The sequence below is a fragment of the Bombina bombina genome, chromosome 4 (assembly GCF_027579735.1).
Source record: "Bombina bombina isolate aBomBom1 chromosome 4, aBomBom1.pri, whole genome shotgun sequence".
Taxonomy (NCBI): Eukaryota; Metazoa; Chordata; class Amphibia; order Anura; family Bombinatoridae; genus Bombina; species Bombina bombina.
The window spans coordinates 353521372-353544935 of NC_069502.1; the positions used below are offsets into that span (position 1 = coordinate 353521372).

At 37.4% G+C, this 23564-nt stretch overlaps 1 protein-coding gene across 1 annotated transcript in view; it reads right to left on the reverse strand.

Annotated features, from left to right (window-relative positions):
- MGAM (maltase-glucoamylase) overlaps positions 1–23564 on the reverse strand; it is a 300259-nt gene that overhangs the window by 31155 nt on the left and 245540 nt on the right. Inside the window, exons 59-61 of the mRNA XM_053710109.1 lie at positions 12159–12243; positions 10311–10449; positions 6899–7032 (exon numbers count right to left, since the gene is read on the reverse strand). Coding sequence (XP_053566084.1) covers positions 6899–7032; positions 10311–10449; positions 12159–12243 — 358 coding nt within the window. The remainder of the gene's footprint in view (positions 1–6898; positions 7033–10310; positions 10450–12158; positions 12244–23564) is intronic.

Sequence of the window (23564 nt, forward strand, 5' to 3'; positions counted from 1 at the left end):
ACGAAATAAATTAACTCTTATTAAATAAATAATTCCTATTTAAAGCTAAATACTTACCTGTAAAATACATCCTAATATAGCTACAATATAAATTATAATTATATTATAGCTATTTTAGGATTAATATTTATTTTACAGGCAACTTTGTAATTATTTTAACCAGGTACAATAGCTATTAAATAGTTAAGAACTATTTAATAGTTACCTAGTTAAAATAATTACAAATTTACCTGTAAAATAAATCCTAACCTAAGATATAATTAAACCTAACACTACCCTATCAATAAAATAATTAAATAAACTACCTACAATTACCTACAATTAACCTAACACTACACTATCAATAAATTAATTAAACACAATTGCTACAAATAAATAAAATTAAATAAACTATCTAAAGTACAAAAAATAAAAAAGAACTAAGTTACAGAAAATAATAAAATATTTACAAACATAAGAAAAATATTACAACAATTTTAAACTAATTACACCTACTCTAAGCCCCCTAATAAAATAACAAAGCCCCCCAAAATAAAAAATTCCCTACCCTATTCTAAAATACAAATATTACAAGCTCTTTTACCTTACCAGCCCTGAACAGGGCCCTTTGCGGGGCATGCCCCAAGAATTTCAGCTCTTTTGCCTGTAAAAAAAAACATACTATACCCCCCCCCAACATTACAACCCACCACCCACATACCCCTAATCTAACCCAAACCCCCCTTAAATAAACCTAACACTACCCCCCTGATGATCTTCCTACCTTGTCTTCACCATGCCAGGTTCACCGATCCGTCCTGGCTCCAAGATCTTCATCCACCCCAAGCGGGGGCTAGACATCCACTGAAGAAGTCCAGAAGAGGGTCCAAAGTCTTCCTCCTATCCGGCAAGAAGAGGACATCCGGACCGGCAAACATCTTCTCCAAGCGGCATCTTCTATCTTCTTCCATCCGATGACGACCGGCTCCATCTTGAAGACGTCCAGCGCGGATCCATCCTCTTCTTCCGACGACTAGACGACGAATGACGGTTCCTTTAAGGGACGTCATCCAAGATGGCGTCCCTCGAATTCCGATTGGCTGATAGGATTCTATCAGCCAATCGGAATTAAGGTAGGAATTTTCTGATTGGCTGATGGAATCAGCCAATCAGAATCAAGTTCAATCCGATTGGCTGATCCAATCAGCCAATCAGATTGAGCTCGCATTCTATTGGCTGTTCCGATCAGCCAATAGAATGCGAGCTCAATCTGATTGGCTGATTGGATCAGCCAATCGGATTGAACTATATTCTGATTGGCTGATTCCATCAGCCAATCAGAAAATTCCTACCTTAATTCCGATTGGCTGATAGAATCCTATCAGCCAATCGGAATTCGAGGGACGCCATCTTGGATGACGTCCCTTTAAGGAACCGTCATTCGTCGTCTAGTCGTCGGAAGAAGAGGATGGATCCGCGCTGGACGTCTTCAAGATGGAGCCGGTCGTCATCGGATGGAAGAAGATAGAAGATGCCGCTTGGAGAAGATGTTTGCCGGTCCGGATGTCCTCTTCTTGCCGGATAGGAGGAAGACTTTGGACCCTCTTCTGGACTTCTTCAGTGGATGTCTAGCCCCCGCTTGGGGTGGATGAAGATCTTGGAGCCAGGACGGATCGGTGAACCTGGCATGGTGAAGACAAGGTAGGAAGATCATCAGGGGGGTAGTGTTAGGTTTATTTAAGGGGGGTTTGGGTTAGATTAGGGGTATGTGGGTGGTGGGTTGTAATGTTGGGGGGGGGTATAGTATGTTTTTTTTTACAGGCAAAAGAGCTGAAATTCTTGGGGCATGCCCCGCAAAGGGCCCTGTTCAGGGCTGGTAAGGTAAAAGAGCTTGTAATATTTGTATTTTAGAATAGGGTAGGGAATTTTTTATTTTGGGGGGCTTTGTTATTTTATTAGGGGGCTTAGAGTAGGTGTAATTAGTTTAAAATTGTTGTAATATTTTTCTTATGTTTGTAAATATTTTATTATTTTCTGTAACTTAGTTCTTTTTTATTTTTTGTACTTTAGATAGTTTATTTAATTTTATTTATTTGTAGCAATTGTGTTTAATTAATTTATTGATAGTGTAGTGTTAGGTTAATTGTAGGTAATTGTAGGTAGTTTATTTAATTATTTTATTGATAGGGTAGTGTTAGGTTTAATTATATCTTAGGTTAGGATTTATTTTACAGGTAAATTTGTAATTATTTTAACTAGGTAACTATTAAATAGTTCTTAACTATTTAATAGCTATTGTACCTGGTTAAAATAATTACAAAGTTGCCTGTAAAATAAATATTAATCCTAAAATAGCTATAATATAATTATAATTTATATTGTAGCTATATTAGGATGTATTTTACAGGTAAGTATTTAGCTTTAAATAGGAATTATTTATTTAATAAGAGTTAATTTATTTCGTTAGATAAAAATTATATTTAACTTAGGGGGGTGTTAGTGTTAGGGTTAGACTTAGCTTTAGGGGTTAATACATTTATTAGAATAGCGGTGAGCTCCGGTCGGAAGATTAGGGGTTAATAATTGAAGTTAGGTGTCGGCGATGTTAGGGAGGGCAGATTAGGGGTTAATACTATTTATGATAGGGTTAGTGAGGCGGATTAGGGGTTAATAACTTTATTATAGTAGCGCTCAGGTCCGCTCGGCAGATTAGGGGTTAATAAGTGTAGGTAGGTGTCGGCGACGTTGTGGGGGGCAGATTAGGGGTTAATAAATATAACATAGGGGTCGGCGATGTTAGGGGTAGCAGATTAGGGGTACATAGGGATAACGTAGGTGGCGGCGATTTGCGGTCGGAAGATTAGGGGTTAATTATTTTAAGTAGCTTGCGGCGACGTTGTGGGGGGCAAGTTAGGGGTTAATAGATATAATACAGGGGTCGGCGGTGTTAGGGGCAGCAGATTAGGGGTACATAAGTATAACGTAGGTGGCGGTCGGCAGATTAGGGGTTAAAAATTTTAATCGAGTGGCGGCGATGTGGGGGGACCTCGGTTTAGGGGTACATAGGTAGTTTATGGGTGTTAGTGTACTTTAGGGTACAGTAGTTAAGAGCTTTAGAAACCGGCGTTAGCCAGAAAGCTCTTAACTCCTGCTATTTTCAGGCGGCTGGAATCTTGTCGTTAGAGCTCTAACGCTCACTGCAGAAACGACTCTAAATACCAGCGTTAGAAAGATCCCATTGAAAAGATAGGCTACGCAAATGGCGTAGGGGGATCTGCGGTATGGAAAAGTCGCGGCTGAAAAGTGAGCGTTAGACCCTTTCCTGACTGACTCCAAATACCAGCGGGCGCCCAAAACCAGCGTTAGGAGCCTCTAACGCTGGTTTTGACGGCTACCGCCGAACTCTAAATCTAGGCCTAAAAGAGCTAAATGCCCTATTAAGGGCAATGCCCATCCAAATGCCCTATTCAGGGCAATGTGTAGCTTATATTTTTTAGATAGTTTTTTTTTATTTTGTGGGTTTGAAGGGGTGGAGGTTTGTAATGTTAGTGGGTGTTTGTAATTTTATTTCATAAACAGAGCTGATTTCTTTAGGGTAATGTCCTACAAAAGGCCCTTTTAAGGGCCATTGGTAGTTTATTCTAGATTAGTTTTTTTATTTTGGGGTGTTTTTTAATGGGTATTAGAATAGGAATAATTGTTATTATTTTTGATAATTTGTTTGTAATTTTCTGTAATGCATTTTTAGGGGGCCCTTTTAAGGGCCCTTGGTAGTTTGGGGGGTGGGGGTTTGTATACTGTTAGGGGCTGTTTGTTTGTTTTTGTAGCAAAAGAGCTTTTTAACTTAGGACAATGCCCAACAAAAGATACTTTTAGGGGCACCCCAAAAGGCCCTTTTAAGGGCCTTTGGTAGTTTGGGGGGTGGGGGTTTGTATACTGTTATGGGGTGTTAGTTTTTTTGTAGCAAAAGAGCTGTTTAACTTAGGGCAATGCCCTACAAAAGGCCCTTTTAAGGCCCCCCCCAAAAGGCCCTTTTAATGCCGTTGTTTAAAAAAAGGATATTAGAATAGGAATATTTTTTATGTTTTTGGATAATTTTGTTATGTTTGTTTTTTGTAATGGTAGGTTTTTTTAATTTTTGTAATGGTAGTTTTTTTTATTTTTTGTAATGGTAGTTTTTTTATTTTTTTATTTTAGGTTTTAGTGTAAGGTAGCTTAGGTTTTATTTGACATGTAATTTTGTATTTATTTTAACTAGGTAGTTAGTAAATAACTATTTACTAGCCAGTCTACCTAGTTAAAATAAATACAAACTTACCTGTGAAATAAAAATAAAACATAAGCTAGCTACAATATATCTATTAGTTATATTGTAGCTAGCTTAGGTTTTATTTTACAGGTAAGTATGCATTTAGTTTTAAATAGGTATTATTTAGTTAATAATTGTAACAAGTTTAACTTAGATCTATTTTAATTATATTAAAGTTAGAGGGTGTTAGGGTTAGGGGTTAATATAGTTTAATTTAGGTTGTTGCAATGTGGGGGCTGGTGGTTTAAGAAGGGTTAATAGGTTTATTTAGTTAATAATTGTAAGTTTAATTTAGCTCTATTTTAATTATGTTAAAGTTAGGGGGTGTAAGGGTTAGGGTTACGTTAGGGGTTTATAGTTTAATTTAGGTTGTTGTGATGTGGGGGGCTGGCGGTTTAGGCATTAATAGGTTTATTTAGTGGTAGTTTTCTTTCCGCAATCACAGGTTTTTTCTGACCCGCTCTCCGCATTGATGTCTATGGGGAAAGCATGCATGAGCATGTCAAATCAGCGCTTGTTTTTGGTGCGGTATAGAGCTTAAAAACACCATATCGCCTGCAAAAGCCTGTTGTTTTTTTTAACTTGTAATGGCAGTGCTATAGGGGATTAAATAACACCACTTTTGTTGCGTTCGTTAATTTCCCTATAACGCTCACAACTCGTAATCTAGCTGACTGAGACTTAAAGGGACACTAAACCCAAATTTTTTCTTTTATGAGATTCAGCTAGAGAATAACATTTTAAACAACATTCCAATTTACTTCTATTATCTAATTTGCTTCATTCTTTAGATATCCTTTGCTAAAAAAATAGCAATGCACATGGGTGAGCCAATCACATGAAGCATTTATGTGCAGCCACCAATCAGCAGCTACTAAGCCTATCTAGATATGATTTTCAGCAAAGGATATCAGGAGAATGAAGCAAAATAGTTAATAGAAGTAAATTTGAAAGTTGTTTAAAATTGCATGCTTTTTCTAATTCACAAATGAAAAAAATTGGGTTTCATGTCCCTGTAATATATGTCAGAGTTGATTTGTTTAGTTTGATTACTTTGTTTAATTAGTTTTATTTTATTATATATTTGGAAAAAAGGACTTGAGTTTAACACATTGCCTAATGGATTCTCTGAAGCTCCAACTCTGGAACTCCCGTAGTAATTTACTGTTTGCTGTTTGTCTTATACAATTTGCTATTGAAAAGTTGCCTTTTTCGTCATCTGTGTTTGCACTTCAGAATCATTAAATAAATATATAAAAATAAAAAAGCAATTTCTTGGTGTTGTAGCAGTGATTTCCATATATGATTGGTTCCTGCAGTAGTTGTACGAGATATCATATATCTGTCTATTAAATAGATAAACGTATGTAAATATCTGTCCTTTCCACTACTGAGGAACTAAACAGGTTTAATGATAATGGACCATATATTCATAAATACATCAAAAATATCTGTGGCTATTTCAGAGTGTATTGCAAACATGTTGAAAGGCCATTTTTGCAGTTTATCAACACCCTTTGGTCGGGAGGGTTGTGATTGCCAAAGCCAAACCTGTCCACGTATAATATGGGGGATTTTTCCACTATTTATTTCGATCCAATCTGAAATTTTCTCTGTTAAAGCTTTGGTTGTGATCACTAAGAACTGAAAAAATGCAAATAAATGGGACTGGAAAGATTGGAACCAATTTATATTTTGGATTACCTTTATTATATATTATTCACCCATGTGCTGTCATTTAGCTCATGTTATTAGATCACCCTATTAGTAATGAAACATACAACTAGACATGTTATAGTAAAAATGTGGTATATCCCAGTATTTTTAGAATTTCACATTGAAATCTAAACTTTTTTTGCACTATTAGAATGTGTATTTAAATCCTGGATATGTCAACAATCGTTCTCAAATATCTGGATTATTTGCATTATGTTTTGAGTAAAGGAGCAAATATGTATGTTATATGTAAAAGGAATATTCACTCAGGTTCAAAAGACCAAATTAGAAGCAAAAAGATAAGTATCCAGTGGAAAAATAGAAAACCAAAATATTCATTATTGCTGATGACTGACTAATTTCATGACATATATGCAAACTATTTCTTAATTATATTGTATTAGTATATAATTAAAACATACTATAAATTCCATATTCTTGTAATCACTAGCAAACATTCTTTTTTTAAGATATTGTTTAATATATTAATTACTTTTTTAACTATTGTCTCAATGATAAGTATGGGACACATTATTTTGGTGGAAAGTCATTTGAAAACCAATACAAAATGTGTTTAACTAAAAGATTAGAGTGACTTTTAATTGGAAAAATGCCTAGCATATCATATTAGCCCATGCAAATTGTAATATATTCCTTAGAGAAATAAAGTGCAAAATATCAAAAACTTTTTTTTTTAAAGAAAATATATAAACTTTTAACTAAAATTTCACTCCAAATAGCAACCTAGTCACATATTCATCATATATACATTATCATATATTACATATACATCATCATGTAATATTAAATCTTAAATGGCATGATATTTTCTGAATAGTTGTACAAGTTTCTACAAGAATGTGATGTATAATTATGATTAAATTGAAGGCTTACCAATAATAGATTTATCAATTTGGTTCCAGGCAGCTGTGTTATCGCCCAGCCAATGACCAACCCACTGCCCGACAGTTGGATATGTAGAGCGACTAACAACAATTCCTCTCTTTCCCGTTATATTTCTCAATGTGCTTTAGGAAAAATAAAATTACTCAATAAAATCTATTAATAACTAAAATGTTATAATATTTTTAAATAAATACAATTATACTTAATTGCAAAATTCATATTAAGAAATTAAATCTATACAGAATAATTTCTAAATTTAAACATAAAATTATAATTTTTATCACAAAAATAAAAAAAACCTATCATTATTATTACCTTTTTTATGAGAATAGTATATAAACTCAAAATTTCTAAATCAATCTTAATAAAGAGGTTTTGTCTCAGCCAAAAATTTTCAATGAAAATAGGAAGTGACCTTGATATTTTCTTTCATTATAGTAATATTTAAATTAGTAAGTCTTTTCAGGTCACAGGCTGACATAAAAATGTCATTTTCCTTTTTGCTCATCAATGTGAAAATTAAGCAACTTTAATGCTTTGCCATAAATTAAATTATTAACTTCCAAAATTATTAGCATATAATCAAGTTTGCTTTAGAATTATGGAATTGAATTAAATACTCTACAATAAATGCTTACATGCACATTATATAGAACATCCCTTATTTTTGACACTTTTGAATATGAAGATATTGCTGATTCAATAATGTACTAGATGGACTAGTCATTGCAATAGCAGCCTTATTTTATTCCTGTTTCTAGGTATTATTAATGTCCTTAATTATATAAATACCTTAGGCAAACTACATTAAGAGATTAATTGTTTTGATTACTACAGGTAATGAGAAGCCAATTCTACTAGAACAGTTCTGAAAAAATATCAATATGATAACAATGCATATCTCTTGTATTCTTCCCCTAGTGCAACATTAAAATTTTATTTATTAGAGGTCAATGGGTTTTAAAGTTAAAAAGATGTAAAGCAAAATTATGTTATTATTTTTCAAGATTTCTTTTTTATTTTATATATGTACTGCATTGACAATTGAACATAATTATGATTTTGTATATATTACAAATAAAAGGTCTAGAAAATTGTAAAAAAAATATGTCCCAGTAGTATCAGAAATTATTTTACAAATCAGTATTATGCAAGACATTTTATAATGAAATATTTTTTTGAATAGCATTACTATTCTAGTTTATGATTATGTAATATATTATATTATTATTACTATAATTAGTTATAAAATGCCAACAGATTCTGCAGTGTTATACAAAATAAAGTACATTTATGGGGTACATTGCAATACATACTCTAACATATACAGTAGAGTAGGTTACATTTGTCAAGGTACTTCACCATAGTAGTTAACTTGATAAACTTAAAGGGATATTAATCAACAAATAAATGCTAGGTAGAATGATGCATTCAAAGAAATAATAACAGATAGATGTATTTTTTACAGTTTCATTAGCCATTTAAATATTGAAAAAATAAGTGCAAAGTTTTAGTGTCTATAAAACAATGATAGTTGCCAAGTTGTTACTTAGGTTACCTTCTCTGCTGTGGTTAATTAGAGTCAGTTAAAAATAGGTTACTAGGGTGTGCAGCCAATGGCTGTGTGGAATATAACAGTGTTCTGCACTTCCATTTCTAACAGGAAATAAAAAGCTCACAATTTCAGAATCAAATTACAGGAAAACGGGACAAAAAATAATTAAAGCATATTGCAGAGTTGTTGTTTTACATATATATATATATATATATATATATATATATATATATATATATACTATTTATCATTTTATAATATCATCTCAAAGTGTTTAATGTCCCTTTAAACAAGAGGAGAGAAATGGTGCTACTGTAGATGATAATATTGGCCAGTTATGTAAATAATAATACTAGACAATGTTTAGATCTGTATTCCAAATGAACAGTATAGCATTTAGAGTTGCATAGTTATGTGATGTCTCCAAACTGAACTAGAGACATATAGAGTAAAATAAAATCTTGTAAGCAGTCCTATATGTTTAATTGTTTTCTTAGGCTGGTATGTGAGCAATAAGGATTCTGCTTGTTGTTTAAGAAACTGTTGTGACTTGAATTAACCATCTCCTTTTTAAAAGTAGCAACATTACCAGATTTTGTTGTTTAGTAGAAGTAATACTTATGCACTTATGATGCACTTGAGAAGCTTAAATAAATATATATATATGAGTGCACTATGCTTTATCTTTGAGGGAGGTATTTTTACCTCTGTAAACTCTGTTTAAACTCTTTGCAAATTGGCCCCTTTATAGTCGCACGTTAAATAACCAGCCATTACAAGTGGCTGGTAAATGCTCACACAAGCTTACAGTTTCACTTTGCACGTAGGGTAATTAACCAGAGGTCAGACCTTATTGCCCCCACAATATAGAGAACAGTACTGTACAGATAAAAAATATGAGCATCTTTTTTTTATTTAAAAACTGCATGAATCAGATATAATTGGTTAAAGTGAGGGGATTGGGGGTTGTTACATTGACATCTATAGAGGACTGTGTTTTTACTCTAAATATATATATATATATATATATATATATATGTATTATGCTTTTTTGCATATATATTTATGTGTTAATAAGTGCATATACACATATAAACACAAAAATATAAATGTATATATTCATATGCGTGTTTATATATTTTTTGGTTGCCCAACGCTGAGTTAATTGACCCCTGCCCTGCACTAGGTGGTTTGCTGTGTCTGACAGCATGAGAACGATGCTCCGATTGGTGCTTATGGAAGTACGCTCTTGAGAGTGCAAGGCTTCCAGGCAATGCGAAGTGAGGTCTCATTCACATTGTGCCTCACTTGTAATACCAGTGCACATTTATGCACGCTGGTATTACTGAGTGGAGTGGCAATATTGGACTTGTGTAAGAGCAATATTGCACACCACTTGTAATCTAGGCCAAAATGTTTTATTTATGAATTTTAAATCAAATCCATGATCCATGTGGGTGTTTATGACCTCCCTATGCATATTTGGACCATGCTGTGAAAAAATATATATGGCAAATATGAGCTAAAATTGCTGGGGGTAACAGATGTCAGTGGGCACCCGATTTCTTACTAGGGTAACACAAAAATGAGGGTAACTAAACTAAATACAACCCTACTGATAGCAAGAATAGAATATTTACCATCACAAAAAGAACATACTAAAGAGCATAATTATTTAACATTTTCCATTTTTAAAGGTAATCATCGAAGACAGAAATTAATTAAAATGGTTTCCTCTGCCATGTAGAGAGCAATTATATGATCATAGTGAAAATATTTATTTTGTGTTGGATCAGGAACATTTTAAAACCAAACATTATTTATGATGAAAAAAAGATAACTTACTCGTAAGTTGGTTTTGCATGTGACCACCCATATAAACTGTGCACATCATAATGTCTTACTGGGGTTCCATCCGGTAGCACCTGCTGACTGTCCATGCATATTGTCTTGTGATTCAGTCCCCTGTGTCTTGATTCCAACTCTAAATTCAAATAATGGTTATCAAATTACTGATATACTGTAAAAATGTGATATAAAAAAGACAAATAGCAAATTTAATGCTAAATGGTTTAATATATTTTAAAATCTGTTTCCAAATTTCATATGGGAAGAAATTGTAGTAAACAATAACAAATGTTATCTCTTCTATTTTGCAGATTTTAACTGAAAAGCTTTCTTTGAACACATTTCTGCATTTACCATAAATCTTAACTTGTCTGTAAATTATTGAATTCAAATATTTTAATTACCCTAGAATCTTTTGGTGTGGAGCTTATAGCAAGCCCAACCTTTGAATATAGAGACACAACACACAGCATACTTGGTGCTATAAAGAATCTTCTACTTGACTATTTCACTAAGCTGGATAGATAGTTCTGCATGACTACTGTTACCCTGATGCGACGTATGTTGTGGACTACATTCTTACAGGAAGACCTTTGTCTAGATGTGACTACGTTCATCCCTTCAGTAGAACCTGAGGTTCAGCAATGCATGATTAGGTGGAATGCTGTATGAACATTTAAGTGGTACAAAGCTATAAGCAACATGAGTTAAAGTTGCATACACACTTGTGGCCCCTTAATATATAGTTAAGACTGGGTCTATGAGGACAGTTAGGAAGAATAAAAGGAAAAGAGAGCGCTAAAGATCACATACCCCTTGGTCTGAGTGGAGGCATATGAATAAAGACTCTCAGTGTAATACTCAATTTTTACTGATTATTTATACAATAAAAGTGTTCAGTGGTCTATTCTCAGCAAGAGAGGCTTGATTTTGGTTATATTTCAGAGAATGTGAAGTTATGCGTGGGGTAAAAATATGGCCTTAAAACAGAGTACTTAAACTTCTTTTTGTATTGCCTTGTGATATAAGCCTCCTATGTTTCAAAATAAATTGTATTTTACATTTTAAGTTTAATGTATATTGAGCTGATATATGCTAGGGTATAGTATTAAAAATAGTTCCATGGTTATTTGCTTTATGACTCTCTAACTTGGTATTCTTTAGGGTCTAAAAATAGCCCAATATAGTATTAATAATCTAAAGTTTCACCCCATTATTTCTAGATGCTAAACTCAGAGATCCATAAGTGACCCGTAATTTCTCAGAAGGGGATATTTTTTTCTAAGGAGTCAGTTTTATCAATTTCTTTCCCACTCAGAAATCTGTGTACTCATAAGGCCCAAGAGTGGCTGTTTAAACTTCGAGGGTATAATATTGAAATCGCAGACCTATTAAAGAAATTTTTAGAAGTGTTATTTACAGGCTAAATTGTTTTGATATTATTCTCTAACCCCTTCTAATAATCAAATCCATGATTTTGGGGTCCCTGATTTTTGATGTGCTAACAGGTGATATTATTATATTAAGTATATTTTAAGTGTACAATTGTAACCACATGTGTATACTATGTTTTTTATTATACCTGTAAATTTTTGCATATTTGGGGGTAAATTTATCATTGTGAGGACAGACATGATCCGCTATAGTGAATAATGTACACCGCACATCAATAAATGCAGACAGTATAACTGCTGGTGCAATACCACCCCTTGCAGATTCGTGGCCAATCACCCGCTAGCAGGGGTGTCAATCAACCCGATCGCATTTGATCAGGCTGATTGGGGTCCGCCACCTCAGAGGTGGAAGATGAGTTAAGGAGAAAGAAAAAAAGAATAATATTCTTACTTGGCATGTATGGAGGATTATTCAAGATATCATTTTTGCAGCCGTAGACTGATCCATGGACAAAACTTGCAGGCTCATTCATATCCTGAAATTAAACAGAATGTTTAAGATATTTAAATATGCATATTGTTTATTAATCATTAGTGTAGCAATTGATATATTTTAAACAGGCACTGACAAACCAATATTAATAATGTTTTCAAATGTATTATTATATCAGGTTCATCACTAGGTTTACATGCTTTCTGATTATTATTTTTTAAGTGCCCAAAAAGTGTAGCCCTACACTCATTTTCATTTAACGTTCACCATTTTGGTAGTAATAAAAAAAATGCTTTAGATTATGTTGCTTAACACTTCTATGTCTTTTTTTTAAAATGTGTGACCTTAATCTAGTTTTGACAAAAAAATATGTTAATCAATAAACTATTTAAATTAGATATATGCCAAGGTTTTTTGGTTAGTTGTGATGTCTGTCTTGTTTATATAATTGTAAATTAATTATTAGTTGAATGCATAGGTCCAGATTATAAAAGGTGCGTAATATAGAATTTCCCTCGCATGCTACCTGCACTAGGAGTAAACTAAATGCGAGTGTCGGGTTACACTTGTATTACAAGTTGAAAGTAAAAATGTATCGCTCACGCACTAAACCAATGTGCGCAAAAAGACAAACTTACAATATCGTGCGCAATAACCTATTCTCCATAGAAGTCAAAGGAGAAAAAAAGTGAAAAAACACACTCTTCACATTGCAGAATATGTTATATGTATTTATAAATATTCATAAATACATATTTCTACAATTATCTTTTGGTACAATATACAATACTAGTCCTAAAGCCCGTTCACACGGGCCATTTTTTGCATTACAGTGGTCCCACCCCTGGCGTTCTCTCCCTCCCACTCTCTTTTGCTTTCTCTCTCTTCCCCTCTCTTTTGCGCTCTCTCCCCCTCTCTCTCTCCATCTCCCCCTCTCTCTCGCTCCCCTCTCTCTCTCGCTCCCCTCTCTCTCTCCCCCCTCTCTCTCTTTCTCTCTCTCCCCCCTTTCTCTCTCTCTCCTCTCTCTCTCTCCCCTCTCTCTCTCCCCCTCTCTATCTCACCCCTCTCTCTCTCTCTCTCTCCCCTCTATCTCTCTCTCTCTCTCTCCCCCCCTCTCTCTCGTGCCTCCTCTCTCTCTCGCCTCTCTCTTTCTCTCTCCCCTCTCTCTGTCTCTCTCTCTCCCCTCTATCTCTCTCCCCTCTATCTCTCTCTCTCCCCCCCCTCTCTCTCTCTCCCCTCTCTCTCACCTCTCTCTCTCTCTCCCCTCTTTCCCCCCCACTCTCCCTCCCCTCTCTCCCCCCCTCTCTCCCTCCCCTCTCTCCCTCCCTCTCTCCCCCCCTCTCTCCCCTCTCTCTCTCCCCCCTCTCTCTCTCTCCCCCTCTCTCTCCCCTCTCTCTCTCTCCCCCCTCTCTCTCTCTCCCCTCTCTCTCTTTCTCCCCCCTCTCTCTCTCTCTCTCCTCTCTCTCTCCCCCCTCTGTCTCTCCTCTCTCTCTCTCTTGCCCCTCTCTCTCTCCCCCCTCTCTCTCTCCCCCCCTCTCTCTCCCCCCCTCTCTCTCCCCCCCCTCTCTCTCTCTCCCCTCTCTCTGTGTCTCTCCTCTCTCTCTCTCCCCTCTCTCTCTCCCCTCCCTCTCTCTCTCCCCCCCCCTCTCTCTCTCCCCCCTCTCTCTCTCCCCCCTCTCTCTCTCTCCCTCTCTCTCATTCTCTCTCTCCTCTCTTTCTCTCTCCCCCCTCTCTCTCTGTCTCTCTCTCTCCCTCTCCCCCTCTCTCTTTCCCCTCTCTCTCTCCCCGCTCTCTCTCTCCCCACATCTCCCCCCCTCTCTCCACATCTCCCCCCTCTCCTCACATCTCTCCCCATCTCCCCCCTCTCTCCACATCTCCCCCCTCTCTCCACATCTCCCCACATCGCTCCCCTCTCTCCACATCTCCCCCCTCACTCCACATCTCCCCCCTCTCTCCACATCTCCCCCCTCACTCCACATCTCCCCCCTCTCCCCACATCTCTCCCCTCTCTCCACATCTCCCCCCTCTCTCCACATCTCCCCCCTATCTCCACATCTCCCCCCTCTCACCACATCTCCCCCCTCACTCCACATCTCCCCCCTCTCCCCACATCTCTCCCCTCTCTCCACATCTCCCCCCTCTCTCCACATCTCCCCCCTCTCTCCACATCTCCCCACATCTCTCCCCTCTCTCCACATCTCCCCCCTCTCTCCACATCTCCCCACATCTCCCCCCTCACTCCACATCTCCCCCCTCACTGCACATCTCCCCCCCTCTCCCCACATCTCCCCACATCCCTCCACCCTCTCTTGAGCTGTTTGAGCTCTCTCCACGGCCCTTCACGCTAGGCTCCGCCCCTTTCACGGGCTTTCGCATTAGACCACGCCCCTTCACGGTCGGTCACGCCCACTTCTGCTCGGTGCAGTCGGCAGAACAGGTAGGGACTTAGGCCAGTGTGTTTGTCCGCGTGCTGTCTCTACTGCGCATGACAGCTTCGGACAAACACACTTGGCCTTTTTTTTTAAATCAAAGTTTTTTATTAAGGTATTTAGCACGACATGAATCACATAGAAACATGAATATAAGTTACATCAAAATAAACAAGTCTGAAGGAGATCATGACAACATTCTTATATCAAACATAACATACTGCATTATTAGTCTAACTCATCCAAATATATTATAAATATTGCATTGATACCTTATATTTTTTTTTTTTTTTATAACATGTTACTGAAGTACCTTTTTATCACAAGTTACTGCCTATTAGCAAGATACGTTAATCTGGCATATATAGAAAACTTATCTTGGTTGGAGGAAACATTTTTCCCTGAGAGGTACTGTATATTATATTGAATGTACTATTAGCATTAATGAAATAAGTATGAAATAAAGTTATAAATATAATGAACATAGAGCGGATTAACACCGCAGGAATATTCACCAAAATGGGTGGATAGAGATGTTAAATTGGGGGGGGGGGGTGAGATACCACATTTGAAACTATATAATGTTAAGCAAAGAACATAAGTTAATTGTGGTTATAGTGCTTAGATACTTATCTGAGCCAGAAGACTGGTAAACATAGAGCCCCTTGCTTTTCATGAGCTAGGCTATAGACACTACTCTTTGGGTCGTATTAGTAATTTAGATCACAACATGTTAGGCATAGTACCGAAAACTTAGTATTCCTCGTCTAAAACAGACCCAATGTATATTACGATGGGATGATAACAACTATTATGCTATCCTGTCTTATAACCCCGTCTGAAAGGACCAACAGTGGATCATAAGTAAGGTGTGATAGACACGTGCTTGACCCTTAATGTATCTTGGTTTAAAACCACCACTATGTATACATAATACTTAATCTGTTTAATCTTAGATATAGAGGGCTTCCTCCCCTGAGATATCAAGACGTATATGATACTATATGATGCCACCTCGGCCGCAAGTGGCTTTTTAAATACTTTATTATAGTCCCATACCTAGGGGAAGGCTATGACGCCCCGTTGGGTCATGTTACACACTGCATCAAGGTAGTTGCTAAAATATGGGTATAGTGTCCCATATGAGTGAGTATACCTTTCTCTACAACCCTGGTGAATGAGTGACTTAACATAGTTAGGGCCGCAACTAGCTAGTTGGTCAAGCTAGCCCTCTGATATTATATGAATTAATATCCTCTGTGCAGAGAAAACGTCTTATATAGCAACATAGTTTAAGAAAAAAATAAAAAAGGAAAACACAAATAGGGTTGTATCTGATTATAACTTATGCACAACATACATATATGGTAGTAAGATTAACTATAGACATGCATAAACTGTTTCTGCCTGTCCTATAAGAGAAAATATATAACAGTCTATAAGTTGACAACATCTGCAATTTTAGATTTGCAACATCAACATGAGAAGTGTGACAAAATTATTAGAAGTGGACAAGTCAACAAAAAGCATCTAGTGAACAGTATGGGATAAACAATAAAAACCATGAGCCATGCGGTGTCAAGCTAAGATAACATGTATAATGACAAGACCATAATGCTATATATAGGTACATATATACGCATAAATATCATGCTTCTTAACTTCAGGATCATGAAATGAGCAATAGGGGTTTATCTAACAGGTTAATATTTATAGTAGCACATTCACTTCCAGGTGGGATATAGCATGCTACCCCCCATTTATATATGTCTGAGAGCAGGTATAGGTAAAGAGGAACAATGCAATTACTCCTCTATTGTTAGTGTAATACAGAGAATAAAAACATTAGTAATTAGGAACTCAATGTCCTCTAAGGATCTGACTCGGTGACATTATTAGAGTAACTTACAATCTATACTGCAAGAAATGTTAGAGAATAAAATAGCCTTAAATGGGTGAAGTAAAGGGAGCGGTACTTATGATACAGTTCAACATAGAGCTTTGTGCCAAATGATAATATATTACTGTACTATTAACATTACTGGCACCTGTGCGTTATGTCCCTTAGCCTACACCAGCTTTTACTCCAATAAAGGGATAGCCTCCTCTGCATAGTTGATTCAGCCCAGAGAGATTACATAGTGGAGACAGGGTTCCGGTAAATAAGAGTAGATCAGTGGGTCTCAGGTATCCATAGCACCCGTCACTAACGAGCTGTGGCCAAACTTGCAGAAGATGGTCCTCTGCAATCACTTCGTCACTGAAGAGCTTTACCATAAATCGAAGTGTCTGCGACTGGAGCTCTGTAGGGGGCAAAGAGTTATTAATGTGACACTGCAGCGTGCTACCCCCTTCTAAGATCAAAGAGGGCTTAAGGGCTGTACTTCTCGTGACTGGTACCGTGGCCACAAAGTTACCGGTTAAGTTAAGTAACAGGTCTGCCTCTGGAAGATATGAAGAGGTGAAGAGCTCAACAGCTGATGTCTCAAACAAAGAGAGAGGTGTCTGCGGTATGTATCCATTAGTCCCTGTAGTGCGGTATACCGGCGATCTATGTTCACAGCCGATAACCTTGCTTCCGACGGCTAGTAAAATTGGGGAGGCCAAACCAGAATCACTGCGAACAAAGGGGTCGGGAGTGTCTCCCAGCTCTGTGAGGTGCTCGCTGCTGCTGGAGTCGGAAACCGGCGTCTCTGCTAGGCTGCGTGTTCTCCCTGTAGACCAAACGGTACTCTCTAAGGTGAAAGGTAAGTGAGCGCTCGTGCTTGTATGCGTGAGGGAGTTTTCAGACTTTAGCCCCTGCGCTTGAAAGGAGGAGGAGGCGGCTGAGAAATCATCTAAATACGGAGGTTGCATTGTGAAAGGTCTGCAATCCTCTCCTGCAGCTTTCCGCTCCAACACAAGTTCCTCGCGCAGCTTGGAAAAGTGGGTGTCCATCTTAGCCTCCAGCTGTTGCAATAAAAGTAGGACCGTCGCCATCTTGGTTAGGCTTCCGCTCTAGTGCACAATAACAGCCCTTATGAGAAGTTAACCGTATAGGTGGTTAAATTAAGCGTTGTTACTATTTTTAGCAATAAGAGTGTTCACTGAGAGGTTTGCTGCTGGATATAAACCACATTACGGCTGACTCTCTAGTTTATGACATGCTATGTCGCGTGGTGGTTCCTTGGCAAACGTGCTAAAACCTCCTTCAAATCTCCACTCTGATGTTTCCTCAGCTCAGCGTTCACTACTAATCCATCTGAGATTCAAATTAATAAAGCTTGGGGAGTTTTTGAGGATATTAGCTGATGGAAAGTAGATAATGTCTGGAGCTTCATTGAAACATGTCTTGCTTCTTCAACGGCTAGCTCCGCCCCCACACTTGGCCTTTTATAGTATAGGATATCTATACCTATATTTATACATGATTATAAATAGGTATAGATTTACACATTATATAAATAGGAATATCTAAACAGGCTATACACGGTAGAACCATATAGCAGTCTAAGCACCTATCTTGATAAAGGCAGGGTTAACTGCCAAAATGTGTAGATTTGCTCACTATTATCAACAGTAAAAGTGTCAGAAATTAAGAGCTGAACAGGGGCAACGAACACTTTGTGATTCTAACGAGTGGTTTTGTGCTTAAAAAAACCTGTTGTGGCGTTATTTTTCTATGATCCATAAACACTTCTGAAACTCCTATATGGTGAAATCCCTCCTTTACATATATAATTGGTTGGTGGAGCAGAACAGGTTTATCCAGCACTTTGTGTACATAACGAGTGTCTCTGGCTTTTAAATCCTATCGTGGTGCTCTAATTGATCTTGTTGTGAGAAAGAAAAAGAATCCCTGACAACTTGGCAAGCTAATTAGCATCTACAGTGTAACATGATTCCTTTGTTTACAATATATACAATTGATCTGTTGGTGCTCTACAAATAACCAATAATAATAATAATAATCCCTTGCGAGCAGACATTCTGTTTCAAAAGACAGACCTACTAACCAATCAGAAGGGAGAAATGTATGTCACGTGTCCTGGAAGTTCTGTCCACTGGAACAGATGATGATCGCAGAAACCAAGCGTTTACAAACACAGTCACCAACGATCACTTGATCAAAGAACAAAGAAAGAGTTTGGTCCGTACTCAAAATATTCTTTCTGTACTCCAACAGACTAACCTTGCGCTATTGTAAGTGGGTCCAATATAGACTTTGATACTCACAAGACTGTGATACGAATACGACAATGCTCTGTCCTACATTTTTAATCTATTTTTTCTCTTTATTTTCTGTGCCAATTTGGCGATTTTATTGTATACTCATGAACATGTTTTAATATGTATTTCAATGTAGATGTCTGCATCTGATTATTTTTATACATATAATTATATATACATTGCCTGCTGTTTAATAAATATCAATATTTTATATATTTTGGTCTCATCTGGAGCGCATTTCCCCTACTTTTTACTATATCTTTTATGAATTCACATTTCTTGAGATTTGTGTGAATTTTGGGGGATTTTTTGCTAATCACTGTCGAACCAGGGAGCCATCACACCACATTTTTCTTTTTAAAGTCTAAGCACCTACCTAACAGTAGAACAGGTAAATTCAGGAAGCATTAACGCTGACTCACAGAGAAACCTGAATACAGATAATTTAGATGGCTGCAACGCACAACCGCCACCCATACTAAGAGAAGCTAGGTTTATAATCTCAAAACAAGACCTGAAGGGGACTACGACTAAACACCACGGTTATCACCTAAGGAGGACCAGCTGCAGTGATAACCTGCTATTCTGTGAACCCACAAGCTTATAATTATACATTCACCTCAGTGTCCTTTGAAAGAACACTTGTTAATGGACAGATTTCTAACATCAAACAAAATGTCTCACAGGGCAAAAGCCCAAGATAAAAGGGGTAAAGGGGTCCCTGATCCCCTACCCCATCACCATCGGCCATACCCGCAGGCACAACTGCAGACACTTATATGCCTCCCACTGAACAACAATTGAACTATTTACTACTGGAAACTACTACTACTACTAGAAAACCTGCAGAAAGTCATGGATAGCCTCACAACTGAGGTCAAGCAATTTAATTTGAGATTAACTACAGCAGAATTATTACTATTGTTATTATTATTATTATTATTATTATCAGGTATTTATAAAGCGCCAGCAGATTACGCAGAGCTATACAAGTAATAATAAAAAAATTACAGGGATGCATTACATACACAAGTAAACAAGTACAGTAGGGGTACAATACAGTCTTAGGTGCAATAACTGAGTTATACAAAAGGAGAGGAAAGCACTGCACTTAAACACAATCAGTAGTAGTTCACTTTAAATACAAACTGGCCTACAGGTAGAGAGGCTCTCAAGCTAACAATCTAAAAGAGAGGAAATGGACACAGGAGGTAAGGGAGAAGGGAAATATGTCTGATATAAGGCAGGGTAAACTGAGAGTGAGTAATGACGTAGGCAAACAATAAGAAAAAGTGTGTGGTGAGAAGGCAAATGAGGATTGGAAAATAGTAACAGAATGTGGTTGTGTCAGTACAGAGGCTGTAAAAATGAAGTAGTGTCTCTATCCTGAATCATTAGTGACAGCTGCACCTAATTGCTGTTAGGAGGTGTTTATATATTAAGGTAAACACCAGGGTGGGTGGTGGAGGGAGGATTGGCTTCCAGAGCTGGGCAACTTGTGTAGTTAGATTTGCAGCTGTGAGAAAGATAATGTTAAGGTAAAAAATCCTGGTTATAAAGTAATAGGGGAGGTGTAGTTTGAGACAGAGTAGAAGGGGAGACAAGACATTGGAATGTTACAATAATAAAAGTATATCAGGCCTAGAAGATGGTCACAACACCTCTACTGTACAAGTAAAAGACCTAATCTAATTCAACAGAACATTTCCCTTCATCAGAAAATATATGACTTAGAAAACCATTCCTGCAGGAACAACGTCAGACTTGTGGACCTGCCTGAAACAGTTCGACCATCTGAGCTACTTTACTTTACAGAACACTCTTTACCAAATTTACTGAAAGTCTCAGCTGAGTATATTCTTATGAGAATGTAAAGAGTGCACAGAGTTGGCAGCAACAGAACACCCTTTTCTGATAAAAATGCTCCACAAGAGGAGTAATGATTAAGTATCTGAACTTTCAGTCCAAAATCCAACTCTTAAGACCATACAGGAAATTGCAGATGCTCATCTATGACGATAAAATAATCTACTTGTTCCAGGACTACTCTTTACATGTCCAAACATGAAGAAAGGAATTTGCATCTCGTTGCACACTGCTTCACAAGGAGAACCGCCAAGCTACCCTACTGTATCCAGCTCATCTACGCCTCAACACCCTAAAAGGTCTCAGATTTTTTGACTCATCTAAAGATGCCCAAGCTTTCTTGGATCAAGACAAGGAACCTCCACCGAAATGTCTACATAACCAGCAAGATTCTTCTAGATATCTCTCGTCACCTGAACTTACCTAAAACATACCCACATATGGGTTAAGGGACTCTAAACAGGACCCAATATGGCTTGGTTCCTGTTAAGGTTGTATGTTAAATCTTATTATGGCTTTTTAATATTTTATTGTTTACTGTTGTATGGTTATGTTATAGCTGTGAGACATTACAATCTCTTAGACACCATACTTATATTTGCCCACCTATCCCTGGACAATAGCCCCTAATCCCTTTCTGGAACTTCCCCATAGTTCACTTTACACCTCGCTGTTTAAGGCCCTCAAATGACAGTAAAAATCCTATCCTGGAACAAAGTGGGGATTAACTCCCCTATCAAAAGGAAATCTGTCCTAGCCTGAAAAAAATCACAAGCAGATATCATGGGGCCAATTTATCAAGCTCTTTATGGAGCTTGAAGCCCCTGTTTCCGCGCAAGTCTTCAGGCTTGCCGGAAATGGCAGTTATGAAGCAGTGGTCTAAAGACTGCCTGCTCTGAGGCTGCGGACGGAAATCAACCTGATTGAATACAATTGGGTTGATTGACACCCCCTGCCGCGAATCTGCAAGGGGCGGCATTGCACAAGCCATTCACAACAACTGCTTGTGCAATGATAAATGCAGACAGCGTATGCTGTCTGCATTTATCGATGTTTGGTGGACATGATACACTACACTGTATCATGTCCACTCGCACTATGCTAAATCTAGCCCCATGTGTCTACAAGAGACCCATCTGAATGAAATGGAACACGCAAAACTAAAAATAAATTGGATAACAGAAATAGTCTCTGCCACCTATAATAATTCCACTAGAGGTATGATTTCCAATATCAGCTGGACACTAAGATTGTTGACCCAGACGGAAGGTTTGTTACTGTGAAGTTTAAATGGCAAGAAAGAAGGTATACCTTGTGTAACAAATATGGTCCTAACCAAAGTGACCTGGAATGCTGGTAAGACCTGACAAGATGCTTAACCCAGCGCTAGTCAGATTCAAAGACCCCATTAGTTATGACCCTTTGAAACCAACTTCTACCCCAACTACATATCCACTAAAGATATTTGACACCTTACACTGAACCCTTGGTGTTTAAGATATTTGGAGGAAACAAAACCCTATGGGATGAGTCTTTATATGTGCATCTCATGCACACAACACACAGTCACATACAGATCTCTTCCTCACCTCTGCATCCCTAGAACTCCCTAGAACTCTTGATCACTGAAACTAGAATCAACAATATCACCATATCAGACCATGCCTCTATTTCTCTGAGACTCTTTGCAGCCCCACTCCCCTTACCTCCCAATCTGTAGGAACCCAAGATTCCAAACAAGCTCGCTGTTCCCTTGTCTTTAACAATTAGAAACACCTAGGGATTGACAAATTGAGTAAAATTCGGGACAAATGTACTAAGTCAGTGCTACCTTTTGATATTATATGTCTAACCTACTCTATTCCCCCAAACCAGAGGTTTGCCTACTTCCAATTATGCCACTACACAAGCCAGGTCTTACGGACCTGCAACACATTCTGGGAACTTACCCCACTAGGCCCTACATATAGCAAATTTCATTCAAATAACTTTTCTGTATCCCCAATATACAAACTACTACTACAGGCAAAGCTACCCAGCGCACAACAAGGTTTAATGACTACTTGGAACAAACGCAAAGTCAGACTTCAGCAGACCTTAGAGAATCTCAGATTAGAGTTGTATACCAAGACTACATTACCCCAATAGGCGGAGCAAATGGAGGAAACATTTCTCTAATATATGTAGTAAATGTTCTTTCCGACTTCCTACACTACCTATGGTACTGCCCAAAAATTCAGAAATACTGGAACCGAGTCTCCTACTGGCTTTCTAAAATGATGCACCAGCAGTTGTCACTTACACTGTCACATATACTATGCTTGGACCAACTACCCTGTGGGAGACGCAACCAGAGACTGATGACTTGTGTTATATTGCAAGCTAGGTAATGTATATTTTGCAAATGACTACATAGGGAAGCACCTATGCATTTTGTAAGCAAATGTTACTTAAATATGTCATCTATGAGCAATTTGATACCACGTTTAATGTTTCCATGAGAATTCCAAGCTTCCTAGACAAATGGTAGCTATATCTAGAATTACTAGACTTGCCAACCAAGAGACAGCTTTGGTCTCCTTTCAGAAATACCATATACGTATATATGCCAGAAGCAAATCTTAGAGGAGAGTGAAATATATGGGAGCAAGCAGAATATGTGTATTTTGAGACCGCACACAGACCTATTGATTGTTATGAGTTTATTAAGTTTGCTATAATTGTTTAGTTAAATGGAAAAAATAATCAACATATGCCCCATAACATGTCAGTGTTATCAATGTAGAATTCCATGTAATGTACTCTTTGCAACCTGTACCTACTAAGGAGGCAGGGTTATTACTGATATGTTTAAAAAAAA